Genomic DNA, 17,277 nt, shown 5'->3' on the forward strand with positions numbered 1-17,277 from the left:
TTCCCCAAACCTCCACAAATAAACTTTTTTTTCCTACCAAACATGTACATTTTCAGAAAATAAAATAAAAGTGTTACTATTTTGTATCACTATTTAACAGCTTTATCTCTAACACATTTTCATTATTTGGCCTATTATGATGCAGTGCTCGAAAAAGTCAACAGTACAGACTACTGGCCCCAAATAACTCTTCATGTCCAGATGACCTGATCCTTTGTGTAAAATGACAACACCAAGAGTCACATCGGTCTAGTCCACTAAAAATAGAGCTACACAGCTTATTTACACCACAGAGAGGCGCTGTTCAGTTACTTATATGTCTTCTGTAACTTTTTGTGTTGAGGATCTCACACTGCAGTGACCTTGTATGCCTCCTGGAAGGCTAAGAGGGTAAAGAAGCTTTTAAGAAAACTGCATGTAATTTCCTCACCAGATTGCTTAAACATACTACTTTTATTTAGCATAAATTACAATAACTCATAGTTTTGTTTACATGAGTTATGGAAAAGGGTAGAGGAAGTATTAAACAGGGAAACTGTTATGACTTCTTCATTGTGTTAATAATTGATGTATATTTGTGGATTGGGTTTTATGTAAACAAATTAAATGCACGTTTATCAATAATGACATGTAATCAATATTAGTCCTCAGTTGTAAATAGTACTGAGCAGATTTTAACGATTTTCTAAACCAACAGTACTGACATATCGTTACACATTTTTAGTTTTTTTTTTTAACAGATAGAAGATAAAGGAGTGTCCCTAAGTATGAACTGTCTCATGAGTCATCTGCTGAGGTTAATTATTGATGCTGCATCCTTCAACTACAGAGACAATCCTTCCCGAAGGTCAGGTGGACTTCACGTGTGAGATAAGCTTCATTAAGTAGTTTTTTAAAAGTTGTATATTTTTGCTGCAGATTCAGAGTTTCAAGGGTGTCAAAGAATGTCTGAAGGTCTGTAGTTCCTTAGAGCAGGACTCCTTTGAGTGTATATTACATTTGTTTATTTTGTAAAGCAAAACTTAAGGTATTATTTGGAACAGCCCATGCTGTTATACTATAGGACTATTGTAATAATAATTATTATTATTCATATATATACCAATATGCAGACGGTAGGCTGCTCGGATGTTGTAGTTGGTCAAGGAGGAGCTTTTAAGTTCTTCATGCACTGTTGGGTAGTTTATTCTCAATACATCAATTTTATAGACTGATCATATGTGTATTCATGTAAAATCTTGATCTGAAATTAATTAGCAACTATAACTGTTAAATATCAATTTATAGGCTATGTCTGAAATACAGTGGAGTAGCTATGAAGTAGTATCAAAATACTGAAGTAAAGTACAAGTATCCTACCTTTTATTTTATTTAACCTTTTTTTCGATAAAACATTAAAAAAATGTAAAAAATAAGAATACACAAGTACTACTCAGAGAAATATACAACAGATATACAACTACATACACAGCCTATGTACAGACATAAAATAGAAAACTAAAATGTACCAAAATGTGAGAAACGTCTACTTTATTTCAGTGTGCTGCTTCAGTACTAGTGTCATTTTTCATCTTCACTGGTTAGGAAATATGTTGGCTACTATAGCAATGTTTAGCAGACAGAGACAAAATCTGGAGGATGAAAATGTCAAGAACTTTATTAGAGGTCGACACCGAGAAAATGTTCTATCATTAGATCCCCGTAATCGAAACTGAGCTACTAGCAGATGACATCGAAATCCAGAGCAGGTGCTGACTTTAATATGAAACACACTGTGACCCCGTTGCCTAATTCCCTACAAGTGGGAGGCTGCGGTGGAGATTTTCCTCATCGGGCTCACCCTAAGAATAAGGAAGAAGGTTGTGAATAAAATCCACCACCTACGTGACCTAAATGTAATTCTGCCAGTATGTGTCTGAAAGTAACATGCCTATCTTTTCACTGCTGACTGTGAGGACAGAGCGGGTTTTGTGCAAATGCTGAGCTATTTTACGACGCTCATGTTTACCCAAGCAGCTTCTGACCCACATTCACTCTGGTCCCGGCCAATCTCCGGCGATAGTTTGGATTTTAGCAAACACAATCTGTGGAGAGAAAGGAAACGTGATGGAGAGGAGGAGGGGTGAGAGCTGTCACGGTGAGCACCGCCTTTTCCACACGTGCCAGCTCTTTCAGACGAAGATCGTCTATGTTTGGAAAGACGGTCGCTTGTTACACCGAGACTGCGCCAGTTTCCGTGTTGAGAACGTGGACTTTGGCCTTTACGCATGCGTACTGCTCATACTGTTAACGCGTGAGCAGGAAAGGCACGTGGACAGCCATTGACACATTGACCTCACGTTGCAGTATATTGTGTTGTTGTCTTAGTTTCTGTATGATGATGGATGATGTTTTATCCAGAAGTCTTTTTATTTTTTGTTGCAACTTGCAATTATGTCCAGCAATGTGAAGTGTGGAGTATGCTACTGAAATAATTACTGACCTTCTGCACTGCTTAATCATTTAGCATTAGAGTTGCAACTAGAATTACAATATGTGTTATGTATTTATATTACATATTGATATTGGGATTATAGTTATTTCTTCATACTGTAGTTAAATAATCCTCACAGTATACTTAATTATATTTACCATGCTACATTTGGAGTCAAATAGTACTAAGGAATATGGGCTGCTGTTTAATCTGAAATAACAGAAAACAAAATGATTAATTATGCACAGACTCATACAATTCCTTTATGCAAACTGGCATGGGGTAATTTATAAAGCCTTATATAATTATTTTTTTTGCTATCTGTATATATATATATATATATCATTTAGGCCTACCTGTAGCCTTGTGTTTCTTGTGCTGAAATGCTGAATCATATCTTATCTATTCCTATCTTAAAATTATGAACATATATTCATATATATATAGTATTTTTTTTTTTTTACATAATTTATTTACTTATTAACATTAAAGCATGACTTCTGTCCATAAAATGTTTGTTTGGATCAAAAACATCCTCAAAAGGGTAAAAATCTAAACAGCAATGCTATACTGATCTGAATGGCCAGGGATGTTGGACCCTCTTCTATCCAAATTACAGTCATCATAGACAATGTCTCCCTCCCTCTCCATGACACATTGATGAAACACATTTAGACTAATTCCACCATTAAGCCACAGCTTCCTGTGGCCATGAAACTGTTTAACTTTTTAACTCCTCCCTCAGAGTGTTAGGCACTCTGAGTCAATAGACTGACCCACTTATTTCATCCCTGTCAGCTGCTTTAACTCATAATTATTTATCTTCAACTGTGCAATATTAACCAATGTGTTCAATACTCTTTGCTTATACAGTAATAATATTTCAACTATACAATACCCCAGTTTACTTCCGTTATACTCTAGTTTAATTATATTAATACTGCATATATGTATACAGCACAAGAGCTAATTTTCAATTTCTGTTGTATATATTATATACATTTTTCACAGATTTTTCAGATTTTCCACATATTGTTGCTATAAAGAAGTATAAATGTATATTTTAATATAATTTACAAGACCTATTTCTTACTTGTATTGACACATACAGAGTGGATATACTTATACTGTAGTAGCAGAATGTTCATGTGCAAATGTCTTATTCTATAGTATTTTATTTCTATTGTTCATTGATAAAAAAACGTTATACATGTCTATTCAAGGAGCAAGTGTAAATGTTGCCGGCATTTAAAAAAAAAAAACAGAATACAGAAATAAAGAAATAAATCAATGTAGATGAACAAAAATGTAGAATTAAATGTAAAGCATTTAGTTATGTATTTATTCTTTGCGGTCAGAGGATTTGGTTCCAAATCTGTGTTGAGAGTCTGTTTGAGGATTTGAAATATATTGGAGCAAAATTCAGCAAGCTTCAGGCACGTCCAGAACATGTGTGCGTGGTCGGCTGAGGACTGCTTACAACAGTTAAAAGCATCACTGTGACTAGGGTATATCTTAACCAGTTTAGTGTTGGTGTAATGGGCTCTATGAAGCACCTTCCACTGTAATAGGCCGTTGCCTGGCACAAATCAAAGATGGGTGGACCGGGTTTAAAATGTGCCTCCACTGGACATCAGTAATGTCAAATCCTTTTACCATGCATTTCTATGCGATACAGTGGGGAATTTTATTTATTTATTTATTTATTTATTTATTATGCATGCATTTATCCCTAAATGTATTTATACATTCATGTATGCATTTATTCATTTATTTATCAAGACTCAAGTCATGTGTAGTCCTCCATTTGAGTCTGTGCTCACCCAACAAAAGTTTTAAAAGAAGTCGGGAAACGAAGCGGAGTGAGACCTCTCACTTCCACCAACTCTCTCTGCCTCGTTTCCTCGTTGCCTTATCGCCGAGCCCAGGCGGTCATTAGCATAAAATGTGTGTCAGTAGGGCAGTGTGGGCTCACATGCCATGCGCACATGCTGTAGAGCTTTAACCAGCATTCCAATGTCGAGCGAGCCCAATGTGCCGTATCCACGCGGGGGCTCTCGGCCAATGAAAAAAGGAGAAAGACTCAAAGGAGTGGGGGCACGAGGAGAAGAAGGAGGGGGTGAAATTTTCAAAGAGCGTGACACAGAGAGAGAGAGGGAGAGAGAGACATCCCTGATACACATCGACACACAGGCGGTTGACAGGACACACAAAAGGAGAACAGAAAAAAAACTAGTCACATTTCTCAGGCACCTGAAAACGTGCTGGTTATTTTAGGACCCGTGTTGCTTATTGATAAGTGGGGGGTGTTTAAACTACTTCCACTCCGGTCATGTTTTGGTTGTGACTGTACATGGCAAGCAGCTGAACGAGTCGGGACCTCTGTAATTTAGAGAACCCATTTACAGTGATATCTTACCACAGTCTGGCATCACAAGGAGTGTAGACGGAGAGCAGGGAGCCGAGCTGATCAGTGCTGTCTCATCACCAGCTTTTTGGAAATCATTTGGATCAACTAGAGATCTGCTTTTATTTCCTTTAAAACATAAATATATTTATTTCACTTTTTTCCTTTCGACACTTACCGGGAGTTTCTTAACACCCACCCAATGCTCTGCGCACACTGCTTTTCGCCTGAGCTTTTGGATACACTTTTTATGCCTTGGCAGTTTTTGACCCTTTCACCTATTTCAACCAAACTCCTCGGTAGCAAGCAAAAGCAGTCAGTCCAGCATTAGACGCCCGCGCAATTAAACACAAGACGCAAGAACTGAACATCGTCGACTCACTAGGAAACATGGAACACAGTCCTGGTGGTAAGTAAGCTCTATAATATAATGCATAATGTGTGTCTCATGTCTGAATCCACTGAAACATTATTCCAATGCCTATCATTTCAAAAGAAGCAGACGATGCTGCGTGATAGGAGCGGATGTCATTGCACTTCTCTACATCAAATATCATTCTTAGATAGCAAATGTATTGATTTATTCTAAGGATGATCTATTATTCGGATATCAGACCGAATGGTCAACTATTCAGAGCCAGCTAATAGAATCGCATTAAATAATACATTTTAAAAAATGCTTATTATAGTATGGGAAAATACTCCTGCATGTCATTTTAAATGCACAATGGTTTTTTCTTCTTAATTTATACAGAACTGAAGGTAGTGTGTTTTCTAAATATAATGTGCAGATTTTTGGGGAAAAGCAGTGAAGAGTTACGCTGAGGAATTATCAGGTGAATGGGGCAGGGTCTTAACTTTGCGGCGCGCTTCTGGTGCCGCAGACAGTTGAGAGATTGAGTGAGTGAGCACGAAGAGGGAAGTCCTCTCGTCAATCTTTGACTTTCGATTCTCTGCATGTAAACAAACTCACGTGAAGCGCGACCCCCCCCCCCCCCCTCGTTTCCACCCCCACCTGACCGAGCACGTTTTTCTGCCAACAGCAGGTCATCTCACTTTATCTCAACGCTGCGTGACACTGATTTGTCAGATACGGTGAATCACACTCGGGCGTAGCCTACGCGCTTTACTTACAGACGTTTCTATAGTTTCGCATTTATGGAAGTTGTGTGGGTGAGTGAGTTGCTACTTTTGTGGCAGCAGAGTGATTCATTTAAATTGGGCTTTTATGCGTTTTGGCTGAAGCCGACCTCTCCCAAAACACAACTGGGCTATGTCAAGGAGCAGTCACGCCCACAGAAAACAAACCCCGGTGCCAAATGTTCCCTCCATGTACTCAAAAACAAGTTTATCAGAACATCCAGTTCTGCCAGGACCTGGATCATGATCTAAATGTACTGATGATAAAAATAAGAACCAGTTGATGTCAGTTTTAAACGGTAAATATTGTTAATTTCTGCTACAGCACCCCTATTATAGTCTGAAACCAAATAAAATGTATAACATCGTCTATTAACGATTCTAAATGTAAATGTACATCATTTCAGAGTGAGCCATTCATAGACTGCGAGATAAGATTAAGTATATCATAATGCACATTGGCTTCACCACCTATAATCATGCTTCCCTACAAAAATATTATGTTAATGGAACCAAACATACTCAATAACGTCATTGAACAGGTCATTATGACTATCATGTCTTTACATCCGCTCTTCGCCCAGTGCACCCTGGGTAGATACAGTCATGAATCATGCGCCTGATTTTTTTAATACGCAGTTGCCCCGCCTCGAGCTGACAGCACGTGTATACAGCCTCGGCATCCACGTGCCGCGCTTGATTCCCTAGCACCCCGCCCCTCTCGGTCGCTCCTCTCCATCGCGCGCGATCTCTGCTCGCGCTCAGCTTGCACGGGGATCCCTATTGATAGCTTGGTCAGTGGGTCAGAGAGGTTTAGCAGCCCCCCCCCCCCCCCCCCCCCCACACACACACACACACACAATTCCGGTCACTGTAACGGACATTAAATGTTTATTAGTATTCACAGTGGGCTATGTTAAACGTGAAATTACTGTTCGGTGTCTGAATGACTATTAACATTCGTTTTGTTGCATTCAAACTGGGGTTTGGTCGATTTGCCAGTTTGTATTCTTAATGTGCATACACACTCCCCTTCATTTTAGTGGTGGTTTAGTTGCACAATAACAATTTTAATGTCAAAATGGACCTCAGGCATTGAGCAATAGACGTCCTTTTCACAAAAAAAGCCAAACTCATTGGTAGCCTTCAAATTGTCAATGATATAATTTTAAATAACAATTTGATTTTAATTCATCAGTATGATCTTATGTTTGGATTTATGTGGAACATGATTCAATAATGCAGGTATTTTGCTGGACTGAATGGAGAAATGATGCCTTATATATTACTCTTGTTATTTTGAAGATATAAGGATTTTGCCTACAGCTAGCAGTAACATAGTCCTAAGAAATCGGATGGAAGGAGCCATCAGTACATACCGGATCATTAGTGAATGAATCAATATGGTTTAGTGCATGCCATTCTGCAGTAGTCAACCATTAGTCTCTCTCATCAATCTCACTGGTTGAAGATTAAACTGCATAATTCCCATGAGGAATGTCTGCGCATTAATAGTGGAACCATTTTAATTATTAGTATAGTTTGGTTTTGCAAAACGGATAATGACCACATGACCTCCCCAAATATACCCTTTGTGTTCAGAGACCTGACCTTGTGACCTAAATAATCCAAAGAGTGTTTTTTTCTATATTATTTCAGAAATTAAGTGTCCTTTTATATATAAGTAAAAACTTCCATTTTGTTAAATTAGATGAATGTGTCACAGGTGTCATTCGTGCTAACATAATAAGCTTAATGCTGAGCTCTGATGCCAGTCCTGAAACCAGATACCTTGACAGACGATCACACAACTTGTTAATTCACATTAAAAGGCAAGCTTGATTCGGGTGTCGGATAGTATTTCTATCTTCTAGTCTATTATATATGTATGGGTGAAACAATACCTACAGTATAAATAAAGCTCTTGAAACTTTTGCAGTACAGAACTCCTTAAAGTTCAAATAGTAACAACATACGATATAAGATAATTTGAGGTCATGTAAAGCAAGTGTTACCCTCGGCTGCCATTAGGGTACCATGTTTCTTTAAAGTGCTTAATAAATAAATCCATGACATGAGGCCAGCTGTTTCACGTGGAGTGGGGCTTACTGCCCATGCACAGTTACAAACATTCACATGACTGAGGACAGAGTAGTTGGAAGTTAAGAGGGGGTTTTTCCCCTCCAGATTTGATATAATGTGCATGCTGCCTATACAGTTGGGTCTGTCAAGCATCCATGCCCAGGGGGTGGGAACACATTAGAGTGGAAGTTAGTGGAGGTCCGGCCGAAGGGAGGGGCAGCGGTATGTTTTGTTTATTCTGTACTTCTTATGGCTCTGAGCATATCCACAGGTCACATGTTGTAACCTGTGCCTGAGTACAGCAGAGATAATATTCCCAGAGTTCGTTCTGGCACCCAGTCAAACCAGATTCCAGGAAATGATTACGAGGGGACAAAATATGGTGGGTGGGGGTGGGGCGTAGATACGCATTTGTGAATGTCGAAACTGGGCGTGGAGCTCTGTGTGATCCTGTCCTTCTGCAGGTGATACACATGTCCGTAAAGCTTTTTTTCTTTTTCACACAAACACACAGGAAACTGCACGTCACAGTCTGTCTGTCTGATATTAGAGCTGCCACCCCCAGGACGTCAGAGAGCTTTGCAATCAGAGTTGACACGTGTGAGCAGTGGAATTAAGGAGGCACTTAGAGCTAAACAGAAATGCAGCACGTGTGTTCTCAAGGAGAGAAAGCACAAGAGACGAGGGAGGCTTTTTCTCAGATTATTCAAGGTCCTTAAGAGGAAATGTGCACAGAATGACGTAGACAATCCAAGGATATTTTTATTACACTAAAGAAAAGAGAAATATTTTATGAGGACTGCAGTCATCTGCATAAATGGTATCACAAAGTGCAACCAAAAAATAAATTAATGTGAACCATCAGCATGTCATTTCCTTAAATAAAAAATGTCTTGGTCGGTAGAATTTTATGCTAAGGTATTTAGACACCTGACACAGGGATCTAATAGCCAATAAAAAGGAGGGCAAACTGAACTGAAGACCAGGATCATCATAAGGGAGGCACCGAAATTAGCAGGAATATATAATTTCTTTTAATTGGTGAATGTTCGTGATAGAGGATTCTCTATGTTATTCTCTCAAATGTTATTACAATAATGTGAAAAAATCTAATGAAATGTGGGGAAAAAATCCCTCAAGAAAATTATTTTAATGCGTCAAATTAATGGCTCTGGCCAACGTGACCGTTTCTAGCAACTCTGTGGAATACAGGGACTAAGATAGCTGTGCCCCCGCTTTGCTTCCCTCTCTGTAGTCACGGCATTAAAGCCCTCTCTATTCCAAACGTGATCTGCCCTAGCGCTTGTTATTATACTGCTGCTGTTGTCTACACGGGACTGCGCAAAGAGCCTTGTGAGCCGGGCGGGAACTGTGTCAAGAGTCCATGTGAGCTCCCGGTCAGGTGGCTGGCGGATAGATGGGTCTGCATGCCCACAGCCACAGAGAGGGAGGGAGGGAGGGAGGGAGGGAGGAGGTAGAAGGGGAGGAGGATAGAGAAGAAGGGAGGGAGGGAGAGGAGGCTAGATTCAATGCTGAAAGCAAGCAGGCAGGGAGCTGGCTGGCTGGCTCAGCCTGCACGTGAGGGGCAGGCTTTCATCTTGCAGGGAAGAATACCGTCTGCAAAACAAGGGGGGGCGGATGGGTGTTGCGTTGAGGGGTTGGGGCATTTCCAACTCGATGTGACATCCCTAAACAAAGACCTGTTTATGGCGATGACACGATTATGGACGTGTAGTGACTCACTGTAATGATATGATAAACATTTTATGGTGTTTCCTATTCCACATAAATTCAAAGTATAGTATCCTGCAATACATTTTGCTAGGCTATGATACATTGGAGACTATTGTTTCACAGAAACATTTGTTAATGGCTAAATAATCCCCAGATAAGGCATTCATCTTACCTGGTCATTGTGTGTTTAGCCTTATTTATTCACATAACACTCCCCAATGTGTTTCCAAAATGTGAGTTAAGGCGCCACGCCCGTCAGCGTGACAAAGCCTTTTTTTAATTTGACTACCTGCCAGATTGGAAACCAAAAGACTAGACAGATATCCAGGTCAGAGCTGCTCTAGCTCTGGCATTTGTTTTCTTAACAATTTACCAGGTCAAAATTCTCAAGAGGTTTTGTGTGTGTTTGTGAAAGTCTGCCAAGTAAGCTCACTGGATCAAAAGTAGAGCATTGCTCAACACTTGCAATCCCACTCGCATTGTGCACAAGAACACAACCTAGATGAAGACCGGCAAACTGAGCTTTTGCCCTTTTCTGTTCCTCCAGGTGGTGTAATCTTGTACGCTGGCTCGTCCGGCAGTGCCAGCCCAAGTCCTGGCAGCCCCTCAAGTGGATACCAGACCCAGTCGCCCTCCTCCCACTCGCAGCCTTCATCCCCAGAGGATTTATCTTTTCAGGAGATTGGCCCACTGAAGCAGAGAGGGGAACGAAGGGGAGGGACTCCTTCCCCGAAATTGGTCTTCCAGTTTCCAGAAGTAAACAATGCTCCCGTTGCCCAAATGTCAACAGCGTCATCGGCAACCTACAGCCATCCCACGGTGGCCAAAAGACCTTGTGGTTTCACTGGCACATTCACAAGTAAGTACCCCCCCCCTCTCCACCTGTTCTACTCTGTGTTAACCTGCCAGCACTTTGCTATGGTTTTTCTCTCTCTAATGATATATTTATGCTTCTTTTCATAGAAACCGGAGGTATGGTTCTTCTGTGTAAGGTGTGTGGGGACATCGCATCTGGGTTCCATTATGGCGTGCACGCCTGTGAAGGCTGCAAGGTGAGACCAAACAAAGATAGCATCATGTCTTTCTATTCATCTGGTACACACACGCACACACACACACACACAAATTGCAATGTTGCCAAATAGATACACTTTTTAAAACCTTTATTGTTCTTCTTCACCCTCTCCAGGGTTTCTTCAGACGCAGCATTCAGCAGAACATCCACTACAAGATGTGTGTGAAGAACGAAAACTGTCTTATCATGCGCATGAACCGCAACCGGTGCCAGCACTGCCGCTTTAAGAAGTGTCTCTCCGTGGGCATGTCCAGAGATGGTGAGAGACATTGTTAATTTCCTTTTTTAAAGAAGATGTTTAGACACATGACAAAACTGCCATTCCGTCTTGGTTTCTTAATGTACAGAAGACAATTTAATTCATACCGACTTTAACAAACATTCATTTGAGACATAATGTTTTTTCTATCCTGTAAATCATGAACACCTACAGCGTTCAACTTGAAATTAAAATAATGTTCCAACAGTTAATCTGCTCTACTGCATCATGTCACTGTAGGACTCTGATCTCTCAGGATATGGCTAAACTAGGTGATAATAAATCATAGTTTTTTTCTGGGGCAAACATTTTTAGCTGACCTAAAAAAGCCAGATGCGGGAGTGAAAAATCACCTGCATCAGATCGCAGTGGGGAAACATTATAGCCCACATTGATGACCCTCAAAGCCATTTTTATTCCATGTCTTTGACTTTACAACATGATAACTGCTCGCAAATTGATTTGTGATTGCCCAATTTTTTCCACCTTCGACCCTTTGTCTCTTCACCTCTCCCACCTGGCTCTCCTGACTTTCCACGTCTCACTCACTGTCATTTTTTTAATGACACCATGTTTAGGGTTGTTGACCCAGTGACCTACTTCCACAGAGAAACAGAGAGCGAGTGCTCAACTGGAAGAGAGAGAAAGAGAGAGAGAGACGGTGTAGCACACAGCATACTATAAATAGAGATGTCAGTGGAGGTGCAGAATTGAAAAAGGGGGGATGGGAGGATTGTAAAGGCTGGAGATGAGGATGAGGGAGTCGGATGAGATGAAGGCTTAAATGTCCGTATTGTGGTGAAACAGCTGTGATGGATGCAGAATAGTCGAACACAGTAGAGAGGTCTGGAGATTAGTAATCCACATAGAAATGACAGCTTGAGTGTAGGATATAGTATCCATATTAGAACAAAGAGGGGTTATGGTCAACTGCTGTTCTATAAATTAAAGTGCTGCCAGTAAGCAGCTGGCAGTGATGTCAATGCTTGATGTCAGGATATGCTAACGGACGATTCTTCTCTTCTTCTCTCCTCAGCTGTGCGTTTTGGGCGTATTCCCAAACGGGAGAAGCAGAGACTATTGGATGAGATGCAGAGCTACATGAACAGTTTAAACGAGTCAGCTTCCATGGAGATGGAGGTGTCGTCTCCTCCCGATGCCCCCTGCAGTCCACAGAACCAGACGAACGAAGGGGCGTGCTCCGTATCGCAGTCTTACCGCGGCAACCTAATGAACAGAGACGAGAAACCAATCAAGATGTCTGCCCTCAACAGCAACATCGGCACATCGTCTTTCCACAACAATTCAGAGCAGCAACAACCTTCACAGTCGCACTCGGCGACCCAGACTCACCACGCGGTTCACAGGGAGCAGGGGAGCTACCAAGTCCCCACAAGCTGCCCCGTTTCTTCCACCAACAATGAAAACTCCATTATGGTCGACAACGCCAAGTACACCTTCTCCTCCAATCAGAATCAGTGCCCTGTCACTGGTCGCGTATCATCTCAATCCTACTCAGCTAATCAGAACGGTTACTTGGCCAGTGATTCCCAGAACCAGAGTCCCTGCCCCTGGAAGTTAAACGGAGGAGCCAAAGTCCTGGTGAGACTTTTTCCCCCCCGTACTGAGTATGTGAATATATGTCAATTTAATGTCAATAAAAAGTCCATAACACTTTTTCCTCTCTTTTCTCTCTTCACAGGCATGTCCACTCAATTCATGTCCTGTGGCTCCGGCCAGTCGCTCCAGTCAGGAGGTGTGGGAGTCTTTCTCCCAGTGCTTCACCCCCGCTGTTAAAGAAGTAGTGGAGTTTGCAAAGAGCATCCCAGGCTTCCAGTCTCTCAGCCAGCATGATCAAGTCATGTTGCTCAAATCTGGCACTTTCCAGGTACATGCCAGCTATATACTGTAATCTTTTGCTGGGACTGTGGGGGATTGTCTTTACTTTCTTTCCTATCCCTTGAAGTCTTTTCTGATGCTGACCTCTTCTGGTTTGTGTCCACAGGTTCTGATGGTGAGATTCTGCTCATTGTTTGACCCCAAGGAGAGGACGGTGACCTTCCTCAATGGGCAGACATACTCGCTGGCATCACTTAGGGCTCTCGGCATGGGCTCCTTACTGGACGCCATGTTTGAATTCAGCGAGAAGCTCGCATCTTTAGGTCTGGAGCCAGACGAGATGGCTCTTTTCATGGCTGTCGTGCTCGTTTCTGCTGGTAAGCAGGCATACTAACGCATGCACACAAAGCACATATTGTCTACACACATTTCCTCGTGTCTAACACCATTTCTCCCTCCCTCTCACCAGATCGCTCCGGTATAGTCGAAGTGGGAGCAGTGGAGCAGCTGCAGGAGAATCTTATAAAAGCTCTGCGCTCGCTCATCACCAGTCGGCGCCCAGATGATAGCGCTCTCTTCTCAAAGCTGCTGCTACGTCTGCCTGACCTGCGCACCCTGAACAACCACCACTCTGACAAGCTCCTAGCTTTCCGCATAGATCCTTGAATTCGAAGAGCTAAAGTTTCCTGAGGTAACTGCTTTGGGGAGCCTTCCCGGCCTCCCTCATGCAAGCCCGGCCCACCACGTACAGCACACTGGCCGCTGCATGATGGACAGTTGTTCTGGGAGCTGTGCCAAGTCTGATGCCATGAGAGAGTGAACTTGCAAAAAAAAATTATCGGTGAAAGATGAAGGCACAGCAGGAGGTGGAGGCTCCTGAACTTCCACCAGTTCCAGGATTGAAAAAACAAAAAACAAAAACAAAACATTAATACACAGACCATGTTCTTCCTTGGGTTCTTTAGTCAACATCCAACCACCAAGTCATCACCTCTCCCCCGGGGAGTTTGTGCTGAAGACCAAAAAGAAGAGAGAGCCTATTGTTCCTCACTAGACTTTGTCCTTTTATCCCAGCTCACAAAGCTAACAAGAGGGAAGCACACACTCTTGCCCAGAGAAAAAAGGAACATATACAAACATTCACCAACTTTCTTACTGTACATTCATGCTAAAACGTGTAAAGGGCACTTTCCATACATTGAGAAAACCTCTTACATCAATATATAACATAGCAATAGAAATGTCTAATACACAGCTGGGAAGATGGTTTGCGTGCGCCCTGTCCAAATTACATAAGCTATTTTTCACAACATGTCACCGTGTGAGGTATCTTTATGAAAATCACCCATTTGTGATAGAGAAATGTATAACATTTTTAAGAAATGAGAGTAAATTGCATTGTATTTGTATGCGGCAATCAGGGAGAAATTATTGGTCATTTTAGACCGTATCTGATAGGATGTATGTTAAGTTGTTATCTTGTAAATTTTGTATATAACCTTTATTCTTGGTCCTCATTAGTTCGCAGATTCCCTGATATGTAAATGAAGCTAGTACTGAATTATTGTATGTATATCACACATAATAGATTGCTATATAGACTGCAAAGAGAAAGCAGCATTTGAGTATAAACTTTTTATTTGAAGATATATAATTGAAATAAATGTATTGTCAACTGACTGCATCACCTTGTGAATATTTTGTAAATGTTTGATGGTTACACCAGAGTACCATTATTAAAAAATGTTATATAGCATTTTTTCCTTGTGCTCATCTTTTTTCATTTTCTTAATGTGGTGCTTCAATCAGTATTACCAAGGCACACCGTGGAGCCGTAGCCTAGCAACAGAGGTAATCAGCCAATGGTGCTCGAGGTCTGGGAACCATTAGGGGGGTTTATTACAAACATGAAACACCACTTCAGTTTTGAGCGTTTGATAACAAGTAAATGTAATTTCAAAGAATGGCCCACTTCAGTACATATACAATGATGTTCTTCACCACAAACACACTGACATTTTGCAGAGCAGACAACAAGTAGCCACCAGGAGGGAGATTCTGTTCAAATATAGCACTGAAGAGACAATTTTACTGCAGGTTGATTTGAGACAGGAGAATAAAAATGCTCAGGGTACAAGAAGAAGGATCCACTGCTGAAAGCTAGGGGAAAAAACATATTAGTTTAAATGTTATGTTAAATGGGAACATTTTCCATAAACAACTGTAACCTTCTAAAGTCTCCGTAATGAGCCTTGACATTGTTTGCTATAAACTGATGTTCTTGTTTGTGATTTATATGTAGATACCAAAATATGTACAAATAGTAGGGATTCATGCTAAGATTAATATTCTCTCCGTGGTAATTTACATTCAGGAGAACAAGCAACTCCAAGTCAATATCAAGAGGCACATATCTTCCAGCATATTTCCTTTAATTCATCAAAACTGGATAAAAGCAATACATCGCCTCTTCATCAGGTAGTTCTCTGGCAGTAAATGCATCTCTGAGCAATAGCAGATATCTTTGCCTCAGTGCCAAGAAATGAAACATAAGCATAAGCCAAAAGCCTCTCTGCCTTCTACCCTCCATTTATTAGAACTCAGCAAAAGTTTTATTCTCATTGCTGCATCAGTAGAAGTAAAATAAACAACACAGAAAGTCTTCGACATTTATAGTCTCCAACTGTGACACAGCCAGTGTTCCAGCACTTTCTATGGCTCCAGTTGAGGTCTTCACATGCCACCTACTGGACAGGATGATAACAACAAGAGCACATTTTGGCCACGATATTATTTAATGATTAGACACAGGGACCTCTGACTATTCCTGAAAACCAAAAGAGTTTCAAAGTCTGAGATGGTGGAAACCCCCCCCCCCCCCCCCCTCGCGCGCGCACACACACACACATACACACACAAACACACACACACACACACACACACACACACACACACACACACACACACACACACAAACGGAATAAGGCATAGCCCCCATGACTTTCTGACTCTGGGAAAGTAGGGGGGAAAAAAGGAAAATTCACCAAAACTACTGTAACTCTGAACTATCTTTAAAACACATTTAAATCACACATTGGGCCGTTCTGTGATCTTCTTTTGACAACTTATTGTTTCACTTCCATTCACTAAGCCTCCCCTGAAACATTTTGGAACCCCCCACCTGGGAAGGCCCACTTCTCTCTTAAAAAAACTGTGATGTAGACAAATGTTTTCTCAGATCTGTGTGTGTGTCTCATTAAACAACAAGGATTCAGCATCTCTGTCAGGCACCAAAGTGCATCTCAGCCAGGACCCGAGGTCCTAAGTTCATTCTCGGTAGCGAAAAGAAAAATCTCAGGTTTGGTCGGTTTATTAGCTGATCCGGTTTGTTTTTTTCAGGAACCGTATTTGAGACTGTTTAATCAAGGACCAGTATAATCGTTTCTGAGTAATTCTCCTTCTTGCAGCATACACTAACCAACATATTGTTGTCTGCTGGTGCCATCTAATGGCTACTGAAAGGAAATGTATATAGAAACATTTTTGGAGGGATCACCAAGTTAAGAATTTCAATATGTTATTGCCAGGAAAGTTCAGTCAATATTTGTGAACATGAGATACAAGCCAGAAACGACAAAAATGAGTTTCAAACGTCTGGAGTTGCTACATAGACAATGATTTTTTTCTTTCTTTTTTTTTAAAAACCCAAACAAGGTTCATTTTATTGTAGTGTTCTCCATTATGAAACAAAACATGCACCCATATACCCCCCTGAGTGTGTTAGGGGTAAGTGTGGCACTCTATTTTTTCATGTTAAGTAATACAGGTATTTCTGTGTCTTAGACAGCATGTATGAATTTTTTGAAAAGTTCCCCTTTAACATGTTTTATGGACTGAGGATTAGAGAAAATTCCCTATCTGCATACACTTATGCAAAGCAATAAAAGTAATTTATTGATGTAATGGTTTCAGATAATTTCCCGCTAATCATTGAAACATGGTAACATATTCGTTAACCAGAAATTGTATCATCATGGATATTACAGCCTTGTAACAGCACTCTATCTCTATAGATTACCCATCATCATCAACTGCTTGTCCCTAATGCGAGGGGCTGCAGCTGATTCAAGCTGACACTGCGCGTGAGGTGGGATACACCCTGAAAAGGACGCCAGTCTATTTCAGGTCATAGATACAGACGGAGACAGACAACCATTCACACTCACATTTACACCACCGAGCAATTTAGAGTCATCAATTAACCTAAC

At 41.0% G+C, this 17,277-nt stretch overlaps 1 protein-coding gene across 1 annotated transcript; it reads left to right on the top strand.

Moving 5' to 3' along the window:
* The first annotated feature begins 4,636 nt into the window (after positions 1-4,636).
* Positions 4,637-14,731, top strand: LOC310966038 (nuclear receptor subfamily 1 group D member 1-like). The gene is made up of 8 exons (XM_083939832.1): positions 4,637-5,289; positions 10,384-10,695; positions 10,800-10,888; positions 11,026-11,170; positions 12,207-12,772; positions 12,873-13,058; positions 13,176-13,386; positions 13,479-14,731. Exons 1-8 carry the CDS (start codon positions 5,271-5,273, stop codon positions 13,673-13,675), a joined length of 1,725 nt encoding a protein of 574 aa, XP_083795958.1. The 5' UTR covers positions 4,637-5,270; the 3' UTR covers positions 13,676-14,731.
* Positions 14,732-17,277: the final 2,546 nt, after the last annotated feature.

Source organism: Echiichthys vipera (genome assembly GCF_963691815.1).
Source record: "Echiichthys vipera genome assembly, chromosome: X".
NCBI lineage: Eukaryota > Metazoa > Chordata > Actinopteri > Perciformes > Trachinidae > Echiichthys > Echiichthys vipera.